This window comes from Phalacrocorax aristotelis, chromosome 7 (genome assembly GCF_949628215.1).
Source record: "Phalacrocorax aristotelis chromosome 7, bGulAri2.1, whole genome shotgun sequence".
In the NCBI taxonomy this organism is placed as follows: domain Eukaryota; kingdom Metazoa; phylum Chordata; class Aves; order Suliformes; family Phalacrocoracidae; genus Phalacrocorax; species Phalacrocorax aristotelis.
This window is the reverse complement of record NC_134282.1, coordinates 17,310,456-17,334,457: the sequence shown is the minus strand read 5'-3', so window position 1 is coordinate 17,334,457 and position 24,002 is coordinate 17,310,456. Positions and strand designations below refer to the sequence as shown.

The 24,002-nt window shown below is 44.1% G+C and overlaps 1 protein-coding gene across 10 annotated transcripts in view; it reads left to right on the top strand.

Moving 5' to 3' along the window:
* The window catches only part of LPP (LIM domain containing preferred translocation partner in lipoma), a 341,524-nt gene that overhangs the window by 203,411 nt on the left and 114,111 nt on the right, over positions 1-24,002 (top strand). For 6 of the 10 annotated variants that reach the window (XM_075098979.1, XM_075098978.1, XM_075098975.1 and 3 more), the window contains one exon: positions 19,868-20,542. In XM_075098979.1, coding sequence (XP_074955080.1) covers positions 19,868-20,542 — 675 coding nt within the window. The remainder of the gene's footprint in view (positions 1-19,867; positions 20,543-24,002) is intronic. The other 4 variants (XM_075098982.1, XM_075098981.1, XM_075098984.1 and 1 more) reach the window with 1 other exon arrangement.

Here is a 24,002-nt window from a genome sequence, read left to right as displayed (position 1 = left end):
TCTGGCTTCCGTTGCCATCCAAGGGACTTGCAAAGCAGAGCAGATGTTCCAAAGACAGCAAGCTCTGTAGCCACGGGTTTCTCTGTTCAAGATGGTCACTGTCTTAATGTTTCCTAAGTATTTAATATGCCTTTAGGAAAAAGCTAAACAGCTGCAAAAGTATTTCAGGTTTTTATTTACTTATTTGGTTTTGAGAGAACCTGAAAGAGTGAAATAAGCTTGGTTACAAAGAACAGACTTGTTTTTTAAAGACATGAGACTATATGAGGAGTCATGACAGTTGGCAAGCAAGTGTTGTGCTTCTCTACCTTTGTGGGTCACTGAAAAAGTCATGTTAATACTGAAAATAACAAAACCATTCTTGTGATGTTGCCTGTGGATAACAAGGGCTTTGGGCATCAGGAAGGGGCATAGTATCGCTTTAGCATTGCAGTTGTAAGGGTTGAAATAAGTATTTGGCCTAGTGACTGTTTTTTCATGGACAAATTCTCCGGTATTTCTTTTTTGGTCATTGATTTCACTGGTGCCCAGGGTTAGGACCCACTTGCAAATGGCCAGAAATCCTACTGTGTTGAAAAGTCCTCTCCAGAGAGACTCAGAGCAATCCCTCACAGATGCTGTGGGGACCTAAAAGAAGCCACCTCAGGGAAAGAAATGCCAGCATTGGCTGTTCTGCATCTGCCTAAATAGACATTGGTACCTGGCATTGTTACAGCATGAAATTGAATAAGCAGGACATTGGGCAGGCAAAAAACCCCAAAAGAGCCATTATTAGGCCCAGCATACCTAATATATTTTCATGGTCAAGAGAACAAGCACTTAACTATAAAGAATTTAGAAGTATACTGTAAATTTTAACCATCACCTAATTCTCTTTTTAATGTGGCTGGGACACCTGTAGCTGGATGGGGCTGTTCTGCATTGCCCTGCATTGCTATGACCACCTCAGGGCCCACCTGGCTGGCAGGAGGAGCCTGAGCCAAGGGAGAAAAGGAAGGCTGCATGGTTCAGTTTTAGCTTGATTGTGGCAGCAAAGATATTTAAGGGCTTTCTCTGAAGTGCTGCACACCTGTAGCTCCCCTTGAAATTAATGGAACACTCAACATCGAGGCCAGTTCTTCTTTTCTTTCCATCCGTCAGTCTTTGCTCAGATCTGTTCTGTGCCACAAGGATGGAGAGTGCCCCAGCCCAGTCTCACAAGGGCAGTATATGCAGAATAACTGGCCGAGTGACCATCCTGGAGGAGCATTTCTCATGTTACATCCCGTGCTTTGATACGTGCCTTTCCCAAGTGAGCAGCTGCTTTGCACCCAGGGAAGCAGGGTTTGTGTTTAGAGCATGTCTGCGAATTACGATTGTTGGACTGGATCAAGCTGTCGCTGTGTCACTTAAATGTTACAATCTCTCAAGCTGTCATGATGACTTTTAAATTGAAGCAAAGGTGATGGTTTCCTTTTCACATCAACAGTCGCACCATTTCCAGAGCTGCGCATTCTGGCACTCTGCCGTCTGCCTTTTAGTTTAAGGGTTTTTATCCCTCCAACCTCCTTTCCTGAGGTGATTTGCGGCTCACCTGCCTGGCTGCCATGAGGGCATGGATAGATCAGAACACACAACTCTGTGCTTTCAGCCAGTCAGGTGTTTCCAGCCAAGACCATAACTTTTCTTAGTAATCTAGTGTCATTTGCATAGGATTCTCTCCCTCCCAGGGAAAAGTGTACTCCTGTAATCTGATCTAAAAGGGCTCCCAAAGGAACTATTTAACTATTTCTCTAGAAGTATGTAATAAATTTCCCGGGAGGACTGGTGCTCTTCTGCATGGTGGAGGAGTGAGAAAGTATTTAGTGAGATTTCCCAAGAGATGAGCCTGAATGTGTCTGTTCTATAGACAAACCTGCAATTATTGCAGGGACATGCAACAGTGCACAGGAGCAGCTTTGGCTTCGCCGGTGTTCTGCCACTTCAGAAAGAGCTTTCTCTTCTGGAAGAGCTGACCTCGCTAATGCTTTTTATGGGTCCAAACACTTGGGTACCGCTGCTCAGCGAACAAGTGCTGCGTTGGCTTGCTGAGACGGTCTCCCACAGATGGAATGACCTGCCCTCCCGCAATCCCACCACCAACACACACAGAGCTTTGATCTCTGAAACGAAGGCAAGGGCACAGCCATTTCTGTACGTGTCCAGCTGTAAGTGTTGGGTAGTCTCTGTGGATATTTTCCAAAGGCTGCATGAGCTGCGTTTTGGCTTTTATAAAGCAACAAGACTGATGCATGTGTTTATGTGACAGTTACGAGAATTCATTGCACTCCTGGTGAATCCATCAGAAGTTACTGGTCTCATGCTAATCCCTTAAGATCCTGACTGGGCTGGAGCAATACCCACCAGGAGCCTGATGAGCCTGAGGTTACGGTACGCTCTTCTGCTCCTGATCAGGTTGTAGCGTTTGGTGTTTTCAGATAAAGGATTGATAGATGAGGAGGTGGTGACTTGCAATAAGGGCAGGTGAAATGCCTGAGCTGCTCTGGCAGCTGGGCACTTAGATACTGGTGTTTGAGCTGTTAGTTGCTGATATTTTCAAGTCTTGAAAGCTATGGGAAATTTGGTCTTTGGCATCTGAGTAGGAAAATGTGTCATTTAGCATCCACAGGGAGCTTTGTACTCAATTGGGCAAAGAGCTAGAGGAGCTAAAGAGTATGATATACTGTCTGTTTTAAGGCAGGTATATCACTGCCTTTTAGCCCATTGAGGCTAGCACTTTGCAAGGGATGTCCTTTCCCAGGCTAATCTGGGAGGTGAGAAAGCTGCTGGTTTTACAGGGCTGTCTGAGCACAGGGGAGTCCAGAGCACCATTTCAGCCCTCCCTGCAAAGGACCAAGTCACCTACGCTTCTGGGTTAGTGATGCTGCAGTTGAGTTTCTCCCTGGCCTTTGGGCTGCCCACTCTTGGGTCACCTCCAGTTTTGGATGAGCTGGAGTTGATGTGGAAATTCTCCCCTCCTGGCAGGGACGGGCAGTGACTAAACTCTCTGTTGCAGTCAGCTCTTGGCCCAAGCACTCCATTGGTAAAATTAATGCTGCATGGGGGTGAGCAACTACTTCTCTGAAGCCCTTTGCAGGCTCTTTGGAGTCTGCCCTTGTGGTGTGTCTGTCTGTGTGTCCCTCTGCTATTCAGGGTTGGTGGAATGACTAAGTAGAGCTGACGGCATTAGTTGTTGGTCTGTATTAATTATTTCCATGGGTTCTATTTACTTGCGCGTTCCCTATGGGAATGCTGTGCATACAGATCACAGCAGCACTTAATTTTATTGCAGTAAACGGCTGAGGTTGGGGAAGGGGAGGGGGAAGAGGAGAGAAAGGGTCGTGTATGCGTCAGCCCTGTCAGGCTTTTCCTTCTGTTTCATTTGTGCTGAGGTTTTTATTATCATTAAGCCGATTGTATCTGTGGCACAAAGGGCTGAGTTACCTCGGTAACCACACTAGCTGGGATGGTAATCCATTTATAGCATCACTGCTCAGGTCTGATTAAATTAGCATGCTGATGACGTAAATGCTTGGCTGGGTGATGCTGACGAGGCTGCTCCTAATAGGAACTCTCGCCCTTACATTTATTCTCATTTATTTCATGAGACCCCTGCAGGAAATGTACAGAAATAAGGCTACAGATGATTGACTCTTGTTTTCAGAACAACTTGTGCTGCTAGCAACAGACAGCGCTCTATCTGAATGCAGACGGCAGCCTGCACATTTCGCCTTGTTTCCTCCCGCTGCAGAATTCCCCACGCAGCCCTGCCGAAGCAGAGCCCCGGTCTCGAGCCCTGCTTGCCATCTGCCACAGCAGCAGCGGGAGCAGCTCCTCTGTCTGATGGTTTATTTCCAGACACCGCTACAAAAGAAATAAAAAGGGTAATAATAAAAGAAAAGGAACACCCTGGTTCTTTGCTCCCTCTTGTGAGTTTCCTGCAAACACAGACATCCTTTTACTCATTCGAAACAAGCCAGTTATTTATGTCTGAATTTTCATCATTGAACAATAACATTCAGTGCTAGCCTTTAATACCATGTGGATCAAATGCTTTCAGCATCTTCTGTCCAGCCTCCTTGAGGGAAAACACTGACAACTGCATGATCCCATAGCTGTGCCTGTTGTTTGATGAAGTGGTGAGAACAAGAGGACTGAGAGTTGCTGAAACTCCTGGCTTCCCTTCCCAGCCCTGCCTCTGATTTACTGGATAAGCAGTCTTTGGGGCAAGCGACTTCCTAGCGGGCTGTTTTGGGCTCCCAGGACTTCAGTTTTTCATCTGTGAAAAGAGAATTAAAAAGGATGCTTTACTTTTTTTTCCTTCTTGCAAGAGGCATGGGAGTGATTAAGTGCTTTTAAGTTCCAAAAGTATTTGGAGATCCTCAGGTGGAAACTCTGAGGTTCTGAACAATTTACCATTTTAATTGTCAGATTTGATTTATCCAGTAAGCACAGAAGGATTTAAAAGGAATTTTTGAACAAAAGCAGTTTTGGGATGGAGGACTAAAAATGCAATAAATTTTAAGTAGCAATAAAGAGTTTGGCATTTGCCCTGGAGTGTGAGCAGATGTGGCTGCACAGAAACCACTGGAGCTACACCTGCTTTGAGTCGGATTTGGACGGGGAAATCTGTTATTTGTGAAACAAAGAGCATGGGTTTGAGACACAAATGTGAACAGGCCGGTGGTTTTTCAGGGCCTTCAAGCGCTCATGTAAAGCTTACAGGACTTTTCCTTGGGAACACTGGGGAAAAGGCATGGGGTTTGGGTGCATGGGGGCCCTCTCTCCATGCCTCTCCCAGCCCTGGTCACTCTCTTTGGGAAGCATCCAGTGCTTGGGGGACCCTGCCCAAAATTTCAAGACATTGCTCTGTAAAGATGAGGGGCACTGAATTTGTCAGCGGCAATGCTTCACCGCCTGGCAGCCAGCTGAGCCGGAGCATCCTGATGCTGCTCCGTTTGCTCGGCATTCTGTGCACAGCAATGGGGAGCAGCTGGGATGGGGATACTCCTGCCCACTCCTTGGTCTGTGTGGGACACACGTGTGCTCCGGCCGCAGCCCCACCAGCACCATGCTGAGACATCGGCTCTGCTCACCGGGCTCCTGCCAGAGCAGGTGCACTTTATTAATGAAGGTATTTTGAAGGGTTTGATTCTACCTCTGACTCAGTTCAAAGCATCCCTCTGTCAAGGACAGAGCATGGCTCAGGATGCCTTACCCTGGGGCTTTCCTTTAAATTTAAACTTTAATGGCTAATACCATTAATTTACAATTTCCAGCATAAAAAATGTAAAAGTCACCAGTGGCACTGTGTTCGGGAGGGGCTGTGGTACTCCTTGGCTGGACTCTGCTTCCTCCAGAGGTGATGGGCACAATCAGCATTTTGCTGCTTTATTTACTAGATAATTTTCAGCTCCTGGTAGAGTGAGCTGCCTCCGAGGTACAGAGACTCATGGTGACCCACTTAGCACAGGAGGTGATGGAAGTTCTTAGCAGAGATATCCATCACTCAGCAAGAGGGACTCTGGACTGTACCAGGGCTTGGGAAATCACCCCTTTCCTCCTCAGGTCCGCAGCATCTCTGCTTAATAAGCAAATAATCAGCCCTCTCTTAATTACCACCCTTTGTTTCCTTAACCTATGTGCTGGGGCTGATGAGAGCGTGTGGCGAGGAGGTGGCACTCTCTGTTCCAGCAGCATTCACAAGCTGACTGGCAATATTTCGGTGTCAAGACCATGCCTGTTCGTTTCAGGGGCATCATAAGAACCTAGCTGAGGTCTGAGCCCCTCCTTTTCAGCCTTTTTTTTTTTTTTTTCAAAGATTTGTCCAAAATAAGATAAATATTTTGGTCTGAAGGCTGTGCCACTGACTTGGTTTGCTGAAGGGAGAGGTTACTCTGGCTGTAATGAGCTCAAGTCAGGCAATGACCACAGTGCAGGAGGGAAAGTCCCACTGAAATTCCCCTCCCTTCCCCACGGGTTTCTGTGATTTTTGGCATGAGTGCGTTGCCTTAGAGTGCCTGGAAATTTTCATTATAGGTGAGCAAAATTTCAACTCATTTGTCTACCAAATTAGAGCAAGGCAGGGGATGAACAGTAATAAAATTCCTCTTTGTTGAAACAGACCCATTCTTAATCATTTGGAGAAAGAGAAAAGCCTCTTGTGTTTGCATGTGTTTTGATTTTGATGCTGCTCAAGCCTAGTCCCTCTCCTCTCTGAAGTCCTTGGGATATTTGTGTTTTATTCCAGTGAGAGGGGAATCCGTTGGCAGAATTTGGTTTAACACCATGGGAATTTGTTTTCCTTGGGGGGGGGAAGCAAGAGTTGTTTTTTTAACCATTTTTATTGTTCTAAAGGAAAGTTTGCTGCTTATTATCTCACAAGCTTTTATCTGGTGCTGAGTCATGGAAGTGAGAGAATGTGTAGGCGTCTTAGCATAAGAGAGAGTAATTCTGTCATTTACATTTACAGACAGTTATGCTTTCCAGAAAACTTTTTTTTTGTGGGTTGCAAAAGTGATTAATCTGCTGCTGAAACTGTCAAAGGAGGTTTTCTGTTTAAGAATTTTTTGAAAGAGAGAAAAATCTGTTTCTACTTATAGGAAATAATAAGGTAGAAATTGAAAAGAAAAAAAAATCATACTGAAAGAACAGACAAGAAAATGTTCCCTTTCCTAATGATATTTTTGCTTTTTCTTTTTATGTGTGTCTCCTTCTGTCTATCAGTCTGTATATCTGTCTTGTCTGTTTCATGGAAAAGTTGTGTGGACTTTGATAGATACAAAACTAAATATAGTAGAATTATGGCTGAGTTCAGCATTATCGATTCCAGCTGTTAAAAATATCATGGGATCAGTTTAAAATAATTTGTATTTTCTCTTAAAAAAACCCAAACTTATTTCAGCTTTTTCTTATTTTTCCGTCAGGCTGTTCAGCTTTTATCATGTTTTAAGCTTTTTTTGCAATCGTGAAAACTACTTTCTTTTAAATGAAGTCCAAAATCCTCAGCTAAATATTTCTCTGCAGTAGTAGTAGGATAAACTATTTCTTTTCTTTTCCTTCTTCCTTTTTTCCTTTTCCTTTTTTCTTTTTTGTTTTTCCTTTTTTCCTTTTCTATCTTTTCCTTTTTAAAAAAATGTTGGTAGGCTTTTCTTTTATTATTAAAAAAGAATTAATTACAGCTGAGGCAAAACCTTTCCTCCTTAGGATATATTCTCAGTGGTGAAAACTGTAGTGCTGTTGGAAGGTTAAAGAGAGTTCACTGTTTTAAACCAAATTTGTATAGACCATCGAAAGCAATGGCATGATCTCCTGTGATTTTTGTTTGTTGTATCTATTCCTAAGGACAAACTGGACATGAAATATTTAGCCTGGAAATTTAAGGTTTTTTCTAACAAATGAAGCAGTGAAGTTTTCAGATGATCTTCTGGCAGAGTAGTGGTGGGAACACAAAAACTTGAGCTACTTTCAGCATAGTTTATCCCTTTATGAAGAGTATGATATGCTGCATCTGCACAGCAAAAACTTTATTTTTGGGGTTGCCGTGTAGCTGATATGGTGTGGTTAATTAGAGGCAAGGTAGCTAAAGCAGGATGCTGTGCTGCCAGCTGTGGTTGTCACAAGTAGCCTTGGACAGAGAGAATGAGTACCCATCACCTCACTTCCCACCCAGGAGAGCATGCAGGGCAGAGGGGGTGTCCCCTCCATGTCCCACCTAGCTGAAGCCCTGAGCCCAACCCCAGATAACACATCGTCTCGCTTGCTTTGGTTAGAAGGGTTGTTTCTGGTGTCCCCCTTTTCCCTGCTCTGGTTAAAGTATCTGACCTCCTGATCCCCCATTTCTTACAGCTGCCCTTTCCCCGTCCCCAACCATAGTAACTTCAGCTATGGTCCTTTGGCCTTTAGCAGAAAGTGATTTGTGCCATGTGTGAAGAATATTGATTTTTACATCACATGGCTGATGAGGCTTTGGAAATCACATATTTTCCCGGTAGTGTGGCTTATCTCTAGCTTTTAGGAAAAGGTGAGCTTTGGGCCCCGTGAGATTTCCTGTTCGGGGTGAACAGGCTCTGCATTTAGATCTTTTCACTGGAAAGCCACGTGCTGCAGCTGGACTTCTAAATTAAAGGTGGGGGGGAATTAACCTGGCTTAACCTAAGTTTCGACAGTTCCGTTGAGAGACCAGTGACTCATTTAGAGAATTCAGCGAGTCCACAAGGGCTAGAATGATACATCTGAAAGCTTATAGAATGTCATTGCTTTGTGTTTTAACAATTGGGTCCTCCAGTGAATTCTTGTGGGTTGTTATGGAAAAGAGATTTATTGATGACTTGTGATGCCAGGATGCTTGCTCCATGCATATTTTTTTTTTTTCTTAAAATACAAATACGTCGTGAACTGCAAAAAACAAACAAATAAACAAAAATAAAGATGCACTGCAAGCTAAAAATGAAATCCGATTTAATCTCACCATAAATTCAGACCCAGACCTGAAATCTCCCCACTCCCCTCAAGTTCAGGTTTGGAGCTTAATTTGACCTGTGACAAACAAGAACGAAAGCCACGAAACTCCGGATTGGATCCAAAATTCCTTGCAGTTTTTGGGCATCCACTGCTGAGTTTTGGAGAGCATTGAGCCCTTGTTAGAACGTTGTTGAAGCCAAGCTACTCAGAAGGACTAAATTAATACTCCCTGGTCCCAAAGTTTTTAGCATTTAGCACTCCTGCCCCAGGGCTAGAAAGTCACTGTTTCAAATTCTGAAGTTAAAAATGTCAAAATTGGTTAGGCTCTAAATCCCAATAGCCATCACTATGCATTTATACATCCACCACAAGGAAAGAAGTGAGGAGAGAGGGAGGATATATCTGTCTGTTTTTAATTAGCACACTTGTTTTTAATTCCTAATGCAAAAGTGTTTGAGGATGGGTGCGCAGGTCAGGGTGCACAGCTGGCCTGAGAGCAGGACTGTTCAATGCTGCTGCAGTTACGTGCCACGCTGGGTGCTTGGATGTGCTGAGATTTGGTCCAATGCAGGCTACATTTAGCCTTGATTATAAATTTCACTTGCTTTCCTTCAGGTTGCAGCAGTATGAATTGCCAAGATCTCCTAATGTGTTCAGTTTTAAGCAAAGCTAGACGATTATTACCTGCAGGAGGTTAGATCTGTAGGATTCATTACAGTTTGCGTAGAAACCTCTGCTGTGTTCCCAGTACGGAGGAAAACCCTCCAAATTCAGAGGCAGTAGTAGGCCAAATCCTGATCTGCAACATCCAGCGTATTTGGAGTAAATCTGCAGGAGTCAACAGTTGTGCTTAAGCTGGCACCAGTGCCACTGAGATCAGAATCTGGCTTGATATAAAGCACTTTTTAAAAAATGTAACTAAGGGAGCAAGAGGTATTGAAGAATATTCTGGTTCTCAGCTGTGACTGTGATAACCTTAACCCAGTCAGCAACCATTGGGCAAATGTCTTGGGATGTTATTTTGGTCAAAGAACAGTGTAAGTGGGGAAAATTATAAATCATAACTTAATTGGGCTCATTAGGTTGTTGATGAAGTTTAGCAACATTTTTTTTTCCTAAAACTGATGAGCTGAGAGGAGAGTGGCTTAGGAGAAAGCCTGGTATTAAATTAGTATGTGGGACTAAGCTCAATCAAAAAAAGTTGATGTTTTTGGACTAAGTATATAACATATTCAGCAATATCAGTTGTTAGAAACACAGCTTTTGCATTCCAGTTAAGAATGAAGAGGCAAATTTTTTTCTTTAGTTTTTTTTTGCATGTGTGTTTTTTATATTAAAACTTACAATGGCTACTTGGGGTTTTGTTACCTCAAGGCATATTTAGGAAAACTGGATTAACTTATAATGCCATTTGCAACAGAACCAAGCCTGGTGAGGCAGTGGATTTGACATTGCTTTACACAGGCTTTTTAGAGTGATACTGTTATGATTCTAAATTTTTATCAATGTGTATTTTGAAAAACACTTTATTAGCCATACGTTTAATGTAATTATATGTTCTCTGTGAAGAGAGGAAAACAGTGAGGAAGAAGGATTATTCTGAGGTTTTACCTTAATTTAAAAATACTCTAACTTTCTGTATTGTTTTATAGTTGAGTATTTCTGTGGTACAGATGGCATTTTTTTCTTGTGCTATAAATTAATGCTCTCTTTTTTACTTTCCTGACTTGTTACAGTACTGCCCTGGTGTTTTGACTAGATATGTAGCAGTGGGTAAATTCTGTATATCTTGATGTATGTATTTAGGTACCTATAGAATAATTTAAAAAGCTCTGGCAGGTGAAAGAAAACCTCTCCAATCAGATAGATTTCTCAACAACGTACTTGGAATCCATGATACTGTGGAAAGACCAAGGTATTTCGGGCAGCGGTGATAACCCAGGCAGACGAATAAATGTGGGAACGTTCCAGTCCACTTCCCAGAAGGAGCCATCTGGGAAAACAGTTAAATTTGACCTGTTGTTAGAGCTCATCGGCCTTTTGGAAAGGTGTGCATTGGACCTAATAGGAAAATAACCTCTCTGTCACATCTGCCTGTCTTTTATGGGTTTTTTGGTTGAGCTGGTTTTGTTTTTTCTTTCTGTTTTTTTTTTCTTTTTTTTGGTGAGGCTCTATAGTTTTTCTCTGCTGTTAACCACTCAAGTTACTAACTTGAATCATTTTGTAGCCCACTAAAAATATTGGCGGATGATGGTGGGTTCTGGACCTCAAGTGAACCATAAGAAAGCAGATGTTGTATGAACACAGAATTGTTCGCTGACGCTTTTGCTCTTCTGTACTACTATTCACGCAGACTTTAGAAGGTGGGGAAAAGAAGAATAAAACCACATAGTTTTCACAGGAAATGGAGACAGTACTAACATTCAAAAATGTTTATGCCCTCTGGTAGGATAATTTTTTAAATCTGGTTTAATAGAATTTCGGAATTTGAAAACAAATAGTTTATAAATGCAAACAATGCAGCAAATACATGGAATCGTAAACAAATAACAAGTAACACAAAGTAAACCAAGTAGTGTCTGAGTGCATATGTATTTCATATTATTTTATGTGTTCATATGCACACTCCTTTAATGTTTTCTGGATTTAATAAAGGAGGAAAGCTTGCATCCTCTATAAACACTCTAAAACTCCTTTGCAATTTAGTAGGAAATGAGAAGCTTTTATAGAGTTTTTGGACTGGTCTTTAAATCTGTTGTTCAACACACAATAGGAAATGATAACTTTTCCATATAAGTTGTAGAAGACTTCTCCAGAAGACTTCACGAATACATGTATGTACATGAATACATCCTGTCACTCACAGGTACACATCCCTTCCTCTCACTCACACATATTCCATTATACCTTTTTAATCCAATTTTTATAATCAAGATACACATCTGTGGATAGCAGCATAATCTGTATAGCCCTCCCACCTGCCCATATTTATCATGCACATAAGCTTCTTTTCCATTACAAATAGCAAGTTATAAAAGGAAGAAAATAACGTTTTTAAGTCTGTGGACAGTGTAATTATGATACTTTAAGCTTCACTAGCTTAGTAATAGCAAAAGTCATAAAAATACTTTGCTTACCCAAAGTTTTTATTTATAGCAGGGTAGGGGCTTCCCCATTGTCAGGCAGAGCAACATTTTGCCTAAATTAAGCAAGGAGACTTGTTCAGCCTGTTAGAAGGGTCTAGTTTGCTGAATGGAAATGCTTTGGACATTCCTGCATTGCTAAGCCTTAAAGAACTTGCTCCTTAAGGAGCTCAGTTTCACTGCTTCATGAATATAGTGACTTGTCTTCACACGGTACCACCCTACCCTTTTTGTGGTCTTCTGTTCCAGGATTGTATTCAGTAGTTCTGCGTTTTGATGTAACCAAAGGGTCGTGGTGCACAGCTCCTTGCGTAACTTACTGCTGAGTTGATGTGCCACCAATTCAGCCAGTGCAGGGCGCTGCCATTGCATGTTCCTGAGGTCCAGATTGGCGCAAATTTGTCATTTTAGTGATGAGAGTGGGAAATTATAGAAATACCCCGATATTAATTCGGAAAACATTGAACTCCTCATGACTGGCACCTTCTGTAGCTTTTTGACAAAGATATTTCTCGTGCTGATATCTGATGTTCTTGTAGATGAAGTTGCTACTGCATTTGAACTGGTCAAGTGGAATTGCTTAAATAGGAAAGTTTTAATCGTAACTAGCCCTTTCAATGAATTAAGCTGAAATTATGGCCCTTGACTGTCCACCAGAACTAGAAGTATTTAGGTCACTTGTTTGCACAAGTTTTAAAACTGGTCTTTGACATAGTCCTTCTCATAAATACCAGATGATCACTCATCAGAAAGGGAAAAACAAATGAAAAAAGCTCATAGTAGTCATCATAGTGATAGTACTGGGGTAAACAAATAAAAAAGTATATATGAAACTGAGAAGGAAAAGCAAAATTCTTCTCCAAACACTGTTGTGTTTTGGAGACCAAACTTTTCAGATGTGTTCAGGCTCTTTGGAATTAATGGAGTGTTTGAAAGTGGAAACCCAGCTTGCCTAAAACATTTGACACCCTTACTGAAAGCTGAACCAAGGTGTGTGTCTATAACTGTGTACGTCAGTTGTGAGAGGCTGTTTGCAATAACAAAATACTGGAGGTCAACTAGTCAGCCCCTTTTCTTTTGGTGCACCCTCTTCTCCCCAGTGTTTCAAGCTGGACTGTCACAAGGAGTACAAGAGGTTGTGAACAGAAACATTAACAGCTATGTGGACTCCTTTTCCACCCGTGGTAGCAGCTGAAAAACAGATCAAAGCTCAGAAGCAGTTGTGTTCTTGTAACACTTTATGGCATCTGTAAGGTATTCTCTTCATTTGAGAAACAGAGATGAACACTTTATTAGATTTCTCCTCTTCTTCTTTTGGTATAATGCCTAGGAGCAATCCATTCGAATACCTTGATAGCTTCTGGTGATCGAGCCAATAAGCTGAATACCATAGAAACACATCTGGGAACTATGAGTGTGCTACTGATCCATGCACAGTCCATGCCTCCGTGACACTCACTTGTCAGCTGTAGAAATGAGAGAATGATGAAACTGTAAAGAGGAGCTTCATCCAATTATAAATGTGTTTTGGCTGAGGGTTTTAATGTTTTGGACCAGACTTCAAAATTTTGGACCAGATTCTAAGGGCATTTTGACACCAGGAGAAATCTGTGTTAGCAACTCAGCTGTGTGCACCATATAGCAGCAGTGCAAAGGCGACTGGCGTGTCCTCAGTGTGCTTGGCCTACTATCTGGACATTATAAAGAAGGCCAGAAAATCCGGTATATTGAAAATGCATCAGGTACGCTGAGTGGGGGCAGTGCATCTGCCCGGGCTCTCTGGACATTCAGCAACCCAGCTGGAGCTCTACCAAGACTCCAGGCATCTGCAAGTCCCAAATGAAAGGCCAGATTTCTCTTTTTCACCCAGATGTTATTTCAGACAGAAAAAAGAGGATATGTTCAAGGGAACCTGGCCATACATTATCACTAGCAAAGCAGCTTGTTCAAATAGAGAATTTGAAGTCAGCAGGAGTTAGATGTGTCTGCATGTCAGGAAACCCCGTAAAATGCCTGCTCACATTTTCAGGTACCTAAAGGCCCAGGTTTCAAAGCAGAGTATTTGATTTTTTCCCTGGGGTTATCCTTCCCAAATTGAGGAGAAGCTAGGATCTGCTACCCCAGACAGGAGGGAGGCTCAGCCCAGCTGCTGCTCCTGGCAAGGTAGCAGCTCCAGTTCCAGTGGGAGCCGCTGTTCAGCATGGAGGTGGGAAAGGGCGGCCCACCTACATCACCTCCCTTCGTACACTGGAAATGCCTTTGCAGCCCAGCCTCTCAGTCTTGCATTGGCTGCATGGCGTGGCAGGGTTCTGGCTGATTGTCTGAGCTGCTGGCACTCAGAAATCCCCTTGGTACACAGCACTAGCTCAGCTTGAGTGGCAGTGCACTTAATGCAGGGAAAAGGTATCTGTGCTTCTTACAGTCACGTCAAAATTACCTTCTTATTGTGGAATTTGTCTCCACTAACTTGTGCTGTCTAAATATTCAGTGACTTGTCTTGGCTGTTTTTATGCTTCTTTTACAGTCAGTGAAGTAGATTCCCCCAGTGGGTGATTCATCTTCCCTGTTTTAGGCTTCAATATTAGAATGAGATAAATGACCCCGTGGAGACGCCTTTTGCAGAGAGAACTTTAGGCACCCCCAGCTAGCCAAGGTGAATGCCAATCCATGGTGTGGGGAGAAACCAAGTTAATTTTCTACCCTTTGCTGCCTTTCCCACCCAGGCCTCCAACCACCAGCGCTACTGAGCGATACTTAAAAGATTTCAGCTAGCACATGCTTGAGCTGGTCCCATGTTTCAGTCCAGCTTGTGCTGGTGGACTATGCAGAAGAGCGGCTGAGTTAGGAAGAGAGATGCTGTGCCGGCACTGTGAACTGGCAGCCCCCTGGGAACGCTGCATCCTGGGTTCAGCCCACCGGTAGTTGCCAGGTTTCTGCCTTTCGAGGAAGAAGGGTTGTTTCATTCCTATCGTGGAGTAAACAGTGACTGAAATGCTCAGGAAAGGCAGCCCCAGCTAGAGCTATGGAGCTATGGTTCTCAACCTGTGCTCTGCAAACCCTGGGAGTCCGTGGATCACTCCTGAGGTAACTACGAAGAATTCAGTGAAAGGTAACTTAAAGAACCATGTTTATTGTCAGTAGGTTAACTCTCCGTAAAGGAGCTTGTCTCTCCTGAAAAACATTTGGGGGCTGCCGAGCATAAAGGTTGAAAACCACTGAGCTGAAGTGATGTATCTTTATATGTGATAATTTGACAGCTAAAGGGCTAAAGCTATTCAACTGTACCTTTATGAAAAACGCCTGGAGAATTGACTAGAATGTGATAAACTTTGTGTTGGCATTTTTGATCCAGTCTGTGAAACTGAATAACTGAAGGGATTCTATAGAAAATACTCTACAAATCCACAAAATAAAAGGAGAATGAAGTCCTTTTCATAAGGGTTCCAGCTGATCATACATAATCGTGCTCCTGCTGTAGACTATAGATATTCTATAGTCTTTTCAAGATTTAACCATGACAAATCCTACAGAATTATAGGCTATTTTCTGTAGAACAACAGGTTTCATCTCTAGTAGCTATGTGATGACTTTTCAGTTGTAGGTATACGTTGACTTTAAGATCTATGTAAATAACTTCTGCAGAATGAAGAGTCAGACAAATACTCTGGATTTTGGGTTTCCCAACCAGGGTAGCTTTGAATGCAGATACCCAGCTTTGACAGTCAGACCTCTAGGATAGCATGGGTTTATCAGAACACCACAGACTTCTTGTATGATGGTTGGTGCAAGAAACTCCTCCAAATGTTTATCAACTTTCACTGCATTTAAGAAGATAGGACAGGAGTTACCAAGCAAAATTATTCCCCTCATAATTACACATGGTAACTTTTTTTCAGAAGTCTTTTGGGGGTTTTTTCCTCCCACATTGATTGAGTTTTACTTGATTTTGTCAGTATTAGTTCACCTTTATTTGAACTGCTGGATAATTCATTTGTAGAAGAGGCAGTACATTTAGGTACTTCCATCTGTGTTTAAACAAGGCTCTTGTGCTTTCCCCATTAACAAAAAAAAAAGATTTTGTATTATAATGCTTGTGGTAGATGAGGTTCTGAATTTAACTTCTTCCTACTCTAGTTTCTCTTAACAACTCTGTGTTATCAGCACCTGGGGTTTCTAGTTTACTCTCTCTTTGCAAATATGAATTTGCAAGACGGGGTTGATGGTAAGTAGCATGGTTCTAATTTGCACTTGTGAAGTGTGTCAGACAGTTTCATCTAGTGGATGGTGAGCAGAGGAAAGCCTGTCTTCCTCTGAAAACAGCCCTTAGAGGATGTCAGAGAGCGTGTTTGGCTGCGATAGTCACTTGCAAATGCAATATGGTTTTGAAATGAGCTGTCCAGGAGCTGCTGAAGAAAGGGATGCCTGCACTCCTGTGAACCCACTCTTTGTCTTTGCCTTTCTCCTTTTTCTTTCTCCTATTTCTACTTGTTTTCATGTTTCTGGGCTGTCCCTTCAATGTGCTTTTGGATGAGTCTACTTGGTTGCACTGGTAGAAGTTCTGTAGACTCATTTGGGTGAAGCATTTGTGAGAGTCATCTGTTTTGCTGGGACTGTACCCAGTGATATAGGTAGCTCTATCCAGCTTTCTGTTCGTTATTCCCTCTTCATCTACTTGGCATCTTTATAGCCTCATCCATCCCTCCTACCCTCCTAGTGTCTTCCAGACATCTGTTGAAATCACTCTTCCCCATGGTATCTGAGTACCCTTTTTTCATCCTTCTGCACATGCTTGTCCTCAGAGCAGGAATCTTGTCCATAGTTCATGTGCATTTATAAAGTATTTTCTTAATCCATTGGTAATCTAGAGGTTTAAGCCTGGGGTGATATTTGAGTGCATGGCTTGACATACCGAAGGCTGGACTGTGGCCACCCGTCTCTCTCTCAGGCAAAGGGCAGAGGATTTATGGTGATACCTCACCTGTGCCTTCGCTCAGGAGCTACAGCCGATGTTCCTCTTTGTGTTCCTGCAAATCATCAGTGCTCAAGAAGTGTTACACTCCCCCTCACCTGTCCCATTTCTCTATTACACCACGTTAACTAGCCTTACACCCTTTTCTCCCAGCCTAAAGCCCAGCTTTCATCACACATTTGCCCAGCACCCTCAGAGGAATTCAGAATGAGTCATGCAGTGCGCCTCTGGGGACTCCTACTGATGCAAACTTCCTCCTCCTCAAGGCAGCCTGTGGTTTGAGTGCCACAATGCAGCCAGTACTTGTTAGCTCAAGCCTTTGCTGTGAGGTTGATGTCAGAGCTGGGTTTCTGGCCCAGGGACCCCCATCCTGCTGCCTTCCTTCACTGGGCTCCAGTACAGGAGGGGAGACATCTTCTTTGCAGTGTCAAAAATGGGAGCCGCTCAGAGCCTTTCAGAGTGCCAGTCAATAGGCAGTGAAGGCTTTTTTGGAGGAAGGGATTATTATTCATTCTTAAGGTGTATTCTGGTCCAGACAGGAGACTGGCATCAACACATTAAGTGAAGTGTTACGTGGATGTTTATATGTGAGATTAAAGTCCCCCAGTTCTTGGGATGAAATAGACTTCCATCACAAGAGATTTACTCGTGGTCTGTCATCATCTGCTTCCACAGTCTGCATTCAGAAACATAAGATGTGATGAATAGGGCTCATTTATGTTGTTTTGGTTTGGGCTTTCCCCCTCCCCGCGATAGGCCATTATCTTTAAAACATTATCTACCTTCTCCCTCTTCACATGGGAAAGAAAAATGCTTTTCTGGTGGTAATTACACAGTGCCGCATTGTGGACCTTTCATCCCATTACAGTAAGTGGACAAACTACTGTCATTTATAAGAATGAAATAGGTGAGGAAATGGGAAAGTTTCTAGCACTCCCAGGCATAAATGCCAAGCTGACATGGGAAAATAATTCTGACAGAAAGCAAATTTTCTTGCTACCAATGAGTGCTCGTGCAGTTGTGCTCTGACACAGGGATGGAGGAATGCCTGCTCCTTGTCAGGTATGTCAGAAACAGAGGAATCAAGCAGTATTAATGGAGGGGTCCAGACCCTTAACCTGTCTCTGCCCTTGCAGCTCAACTGAGACATGCTTCAGCTCTTCCTTGCTCTCAGTTTCAAAATCTCTTCAGTCTGTCTATGTACTGCCTTGTCATGGATCCGTTGACAAGGTCAGGGTTTGAATACATTGAGATGTTTTTCTCCAGCAGAAGTTTGCTGTCTTGTTATTGCCCACCTCTGCATACATACCTTTTACATCCCTCAGGACAGATTGATGCTCTTATTTGCTTGGGTTTTTTGCTAATTTATAGTGATTCCTTATGGTACGTTTACTCTCATGGGAGGTTTTCCCTGAAGGTGTGATTGCAGGAGTAAGGTCGTTACCAATGCATCAGCAAAAATGTATTTGCATGTCACCAGGGAAGAGCTACCAGTTGGGTAGTAGAGCTTCCTTATTCCTTTGGTTGCTTTGTGGGTTGTGGGCTAGAAGTTGAGTGGCTTGCTCTTATCTCCCTTTTCTTCATATCTGGTGGCTGCCAAATGTCACCGGGGGTGTCTGCCTTTCTCCCACCTTTTATGGAAAGTGAGTTTGGTACCCTTGTAGGCCCAGAGAAATGGGTCTTTGAAGTTCCTCTCCAGCCACTGGCCTGGGTTGGTCTGGCAGCAATTTATTGCCGCCACCTGCTGACCAGGCAGAGGATTTCTCTGGCCCGGGTAGAGCTTGTGTGTGGGATGTCCCCATGAGCACCCACCACTCTCTACCCTATCCAGCGGCCCCAGCAAGAGTGTGACGGGGTAGTAGGTAGAGGTCAGGGTGTCTGCATAAAGCAGGAACACGTAGGGACAAATACAAGATTGGTCATATAGGGAAAGGTGGCATGTGCCTTAGCGTGAACACAGCCATTGTTGAGGGCTGAGCTGGTCTGACTTTGGGCTGCTGAGAACTTGCAAGTTATCAAGCAAATCATAAGTGAGATCAAGACCCGTGCAGGAAGTTTGGATGAGATATAACTTCATATAACAATCGTGTTAAGTGCAACAGCAAAGAAATGCTGTCGAACCGCATGTCTTCACTTTAACAAATCTCTGTGTAGGAAGGCTTGAAATTCAGGTACTCTTTCAGAATAAAGGAAAACAGGGAGGCAAGAAATTTTACCTAATCCTAAACTCCAGAAATTCAAGTTTGCTTTTCTTTGATTTAGGGAAAAGACTTAAGGGTGATCTTCAGTGTTATTCAGAAACTGTTTCACATTGTTAGCTCTATAACAAATATGTCCTTTTACACCGGTGTTTTTGGACATGGGATTTAAATAAGAGGTAAGCCAGACAAACAAGTATATTAGAAGTACGTATCATGCCTGTTAGGACAGCGTCGCTGCACTAAACCTTCATTTGGTGGCCAAACTCAGGAAGCGGCAGCACTTGCTGTGAACCTCTTCGCTGGCTGCCCAAGCACTGCTGTGCCCAGGGCACCGGTGCAGGGTTACACAGCTCCGTGGTGGGAGCTGAATTCTGAAGCTCTCGGGAATCCTGGCCCGCTTTCTGCCCTTTAATGAGCCTTGTGTAACATTTGCCTTCTCTGGGGTCACTCCAGGCTTTCAACCAGCGGTGCTTATGAGCAGAGCCAGAGACAGGGACACCTCCATATTTTGGTTTGATCTAAGTTAATTCGTGCGCTTGGAAGCTGCTTGTAGGCCATCCCATTCTGCTGCCTCCTGCACTGTTAAAGGAGCTCCCGTATCGGGGGCAGTGCCCCACAAGTGCTCTAGGGACCCAAGGAATTTCGTGTCTCCGTAGAAACTGTAACCTCATTTTCTCTCTTTTTCCAAGCACTGTCATTTTCACAGGAATGCTTACGTTTTCCCCTAATTATTCTCTAGCGAGTCTCCCTTTTTCTTGCATTTATTGCTTTTATTTTGTTTGTTTGTTCCGAGACGGAGGAGAAAACTCCAGGGAGAGACGAAATGGCATGTGTGGCAGTTCTGCTGGGCTGCCATGGTGCTGTCCCGGTTCTGTCAGAGCAGGGAAAGGTTGGGTTGCTATTACCATTTTATACCGTGTGGTCTCAGGTACATTCCTGTTTTCCTAAGCAGTTTGAGTTGCTGCACAGATGTTACTGTAAAACCCCCATTTCCACTTAACCCCTTGCTGTTCAACCTGATGCCCGAGCCGTTCCTCCTGCTGACGCTGTGGCTCTCTCTCCTTGCTCCCTAGGGATCTGGGACCTCAGGCAGCTCTGCTGCCACCACCCCATCCGTGTCCACCCCCGTCACCAGCCACAAGCGGATGATCATCCCCAACCAGCCTCCCCTCACCGCCACCAAGAAGTCCACCACTAAGGGCCCGGGGCAGCCGGCGCCCATCCCGGTAACTCCCGTTGGCACCCTGAAGCCGCAGCCAGTGCCAGCCTCCTACGCCACGGCCTCCACCCCAAGCCGCCCGGCATTCAACGTCCAGGTGAGGACGGCGCAGCCCAGCCCGCACTACCAGCCACCCGGCCCACAGCCCGCGCACTATGGCAGCCTCGGGCCCGGCCAGCCCTACACTCCCCCGCCAGCCCGCCCGCCCGGTGCCCCGCAGTACGGCCCTCCGCAGCCCCGCGGGCCCGACTACGGCTACGCCCCACCGCCTGGCCGGCCCTCGGAGCCTGCTTACGGCTATGCACCTCCACAGGGCCGCTACCAGGACCCCTACTATGGGGGGTATGGAGGCAGGAACGGCTCCGAAGCGCCCTATGTGCCACAGAGCACCTGGAAGGTTGAGCCAGCGTATCCTGCCAGTAACACCGTGGGCCAGGCTCCTCCCGGGCTCTACCAGCCGCCTGGCACAAAGAAGACCTACATCACCGACCCGGTGCTGGCCCCGCAGCCACCTGTGATGCAGCAAAAGGTAGGGGATGCAGATGCTCGCCAGCCTCCCTGGGGGAGCGGAGAGCCACATGGCTGAACATGCCCTCGGACCCTTCCCGAAAGGTGGTGTGGGGGTTTAAATGGTGCCTGCGGGGGCCTGGGGCAAGTCTCCCTCTGTTCGGCTTCTTAAAAGCTGGAAGTAGGGAACTCTCGTCTAGCTTGAAAAAGGCTTTTGTGGGGGCTGAAAAATGCTGTCAGCCTCGAAGGGTGAGACAGTGTCATGTGTAGAGGCACAGTGTCACCCTGCAGGAGGGAGGCTTCGTCCCTCTGACATTATGTTACCCGAGGAGCTCGCTGGCCGGACCTCCGTACAGTGTTGCTGTGCTCGGGTCTTTCCTTCCGGGCTCTCCCAAGATCAAACGAGAAGTTGGTTATGAGCATCTGCTCCATGTGCTTGTGGACACCTCTTGTTCACTGGACAAATCCTTCCTCTTCTCAGGTAGATAGGAGATACACAAGGGGCTGGTTTTGATTGTGGTTCAGAGCGATTTGCAGAGATTGACCTCTGGTGTGAAACCTTATCACTGAAACCACATGGAAATGAGTTCCCACAGAGCTCGGCTCAGAATTTCCTCTCAGGTGATGGTATGACGGGAGTCCTCCATCCACTTGAACCAGTGCCCAGACCTCATAGAGCAAAGCTGATTTGGGATAGAATGTTAAACTGGTCTGCCTAGTTTCTCTGCCCAAACTCTGACCCTGGCTGGCTTTTGTTGCTTCTGCTGGTGGCTGTCTCTAATGTGGTTCTGGGCAGGTACAGGAGCTTTAGTTTTGTGGGGTCCTTATAGTGTATGACAGGCTTAGGCTCCACCGAAGGATAAGGATGGCCAAGCCCAGGCAGGGGGGTGATGAACCCATCGCTGCCCGGGCTCACCCTGGCTTGTCTCAGCACGCCCCTGCTCTTCAGTTTGTGGGTGCTCACAGGGAAAGTGGAAGAAGGTTCTGACACATAACAGAAAGCTTGTCCTTTTGGCATTTCTTTCACTAGAAGCACACAGATTGTTTTCCCTGAATTCCAGATTTCCTGACAGTGCGAACTTTTGAAGGCAAAGATGTTTCTCCAGGCAGTTTAGAGAGGGTGATAAATTACAAAAGTCCTTGAAATATTATCTACTTGCAACTAAGAGACTGCTTTTTATATTTTCTTCCCCTTCCGTACCAAGAAGCTAGGAGTGGGGACAGAAGTAAACTCTTAGCTCTGCAGATACTTAGTATGGAGCTCAGATTGGAAATTAGTGAAAGACACAAAATTTGCACGCAGCCTTAACTCGTGTAAACTGCTGTGGTTCCAGTGGAGTCGCTGAGGAAGTGCTGAGGTACAGCAGATCCATATTTAGACTTTTATAGATACAAGTAGGCTTAAATATATAAAAAATTTTAAAACTTTAGTTCAGTTAGCATCTCTATGGAAACGCAAATCATCTTGAACCACAAACAGCACAAGCCTGTTAGTCTCATTTGCATTACAAAGCTGGAGGGACAATTTAATTTAGCTCAAGTCTGGGGTTTCATATATGCGTATATATTTTGTGTGTGTATGTGTGTGTGCCCTTGCACGTGGCATTTGCAAATACACATGCAGAAATACTTCGTATATATCTCTATAAAAATAATTTAAGTTCCTCTGCAAAATAGACTATTGTCTGCTTGGTGATAAATCCCTCCAGAACCTTCATTCCCTTTTAACCAGCTAAATATCTGTGTTATTACCTATTTCACTTTTGAACTTACAACTCTTATCGGACATATTGGCAGAAGACTCTGCTTGATTGCTGCTTTGTAACATACATAGTTTAATTGGTGAAGAATTGAAGGTGATCTTACAGTGTAACAGGAAATGCTCAGTAATAAAACACTGTATGCTTTGCCAGTGAAGCAGTATTGTCCAGTTTTACCGTATGCTGTTCTCTTCCTTTGCAGACTAACTCATTCATAAAATCAACTTCTGGAATGATTTTATTTAAAGAGGAAAAAAGGAAGGCTATATTAGAGCTACGTATCTGATAGGGAGAATTGTCACTGTAATTTGACTTGTTGGCTACAATGTGAATTTTAATGTATTTTCCTACACACAACTGGCTTCTGCATTTTTTTGCCTTTTCAAGGCTGGTTTGAGACCTTTCAGTTAAGGAAATTGATTTGAGAAGCCAGGGTAAAAAGTAGGCGTTAATACGTATCACATAAAATGCAAGACGACCTTTAGGAATTCTCCTTCTTGAAAGGGAATGATCTTAAAATATGAAACAATTTCTAAATGTATTTGAAAAAATGCATTCTTAATTTTGAACTCACTTTGTGTGAAGAATATTAAGGATGTTGTAAAAAATCCATCTCAGATTAGAAGTTCATGGTCCTTAATTCTAATACATACCATGATCCATCACTGTGAGAGGAAAAATTTTTCATTAAATTTGTTTAGGGTTTTTAAAGGGGGCGGTGGGGAGAAGGAATGTTTATATTTTGCATTCTGGCTAGGCAGAGGTTCACGGTACTGTGGCTCTGTGTTTTTTGCTGCGTACTAATCATGTTGAAGTCGCTGCTGATCCAGAATAAAGCTGGATCAGTATGGGAACAGCAAATAATCTGTACTGGTTATTAAAGCCCGCTGAGAACAATGAGTTTTACTCACACACAACGCCGCGTTGCATTCTGTCCATGGGCCACTTATGGAAGTGGGAGTCATGCACGTGAAACCTCTGCGCATTTTAGTCTTTTGTAGCACCCTGTCTAGCATTAATGCTCAAGTCCTAGTTAGGAAATGAACTGGTGGAGTGCATGCCCTCATTTAAACCTTCATGTGCTTCAAGGGCATTTCTAGCCAGAAACCTCGGGTGCTTTCTCCTCTGGGTGGTAGATGGAGGGGTTTTCTTCAGGAGCAGCAGTGGAGTTGTCATGAGACCATCACAGAAACATGTGATGCAACTGGCTGCTTTTGTGTCTTTTGCCAGCGGTGCTGTGCCTGCTCAGACCAAGTCAGAGTTTGAAGCCTCTTTCTTAACTTCTCCCCTCCCAAAGGCCAGAGAGCACAAGACCAGGGTGACTCATTAGATACTCTGATTTCTGGCACCAAGATGTCCACTATAGAAAGCAAAAATGGCAGCGCTGGTTTCTGACATGGTGAATTCCTGCAAGTTTGCTCTGTGGCCAAAACAAAGTTGATGAAACTCCTACTACTGACCATCAGTTGTTTCTGTGCTGAACTGGTTAAGACACCAAATACGCTTGTGGAGCTCTAATGTCTCCAGCTAGATCTAGGTCCTTTCACTGGTTTTGGTCATGTTTGTGTTTTTGAGACTCTATTGCGTGTCTCCCAGGTGGTTTTCTGGACCTTTCAGGGATCTCATGTGGCTCCTGGTCTATTTGAGTGGTGGTCACTGTAGACACCTGGGAGGTCTGTCCTTCCTTGGTCTTGGATTCCTTGTATTCTCCTTCCTCTTTCT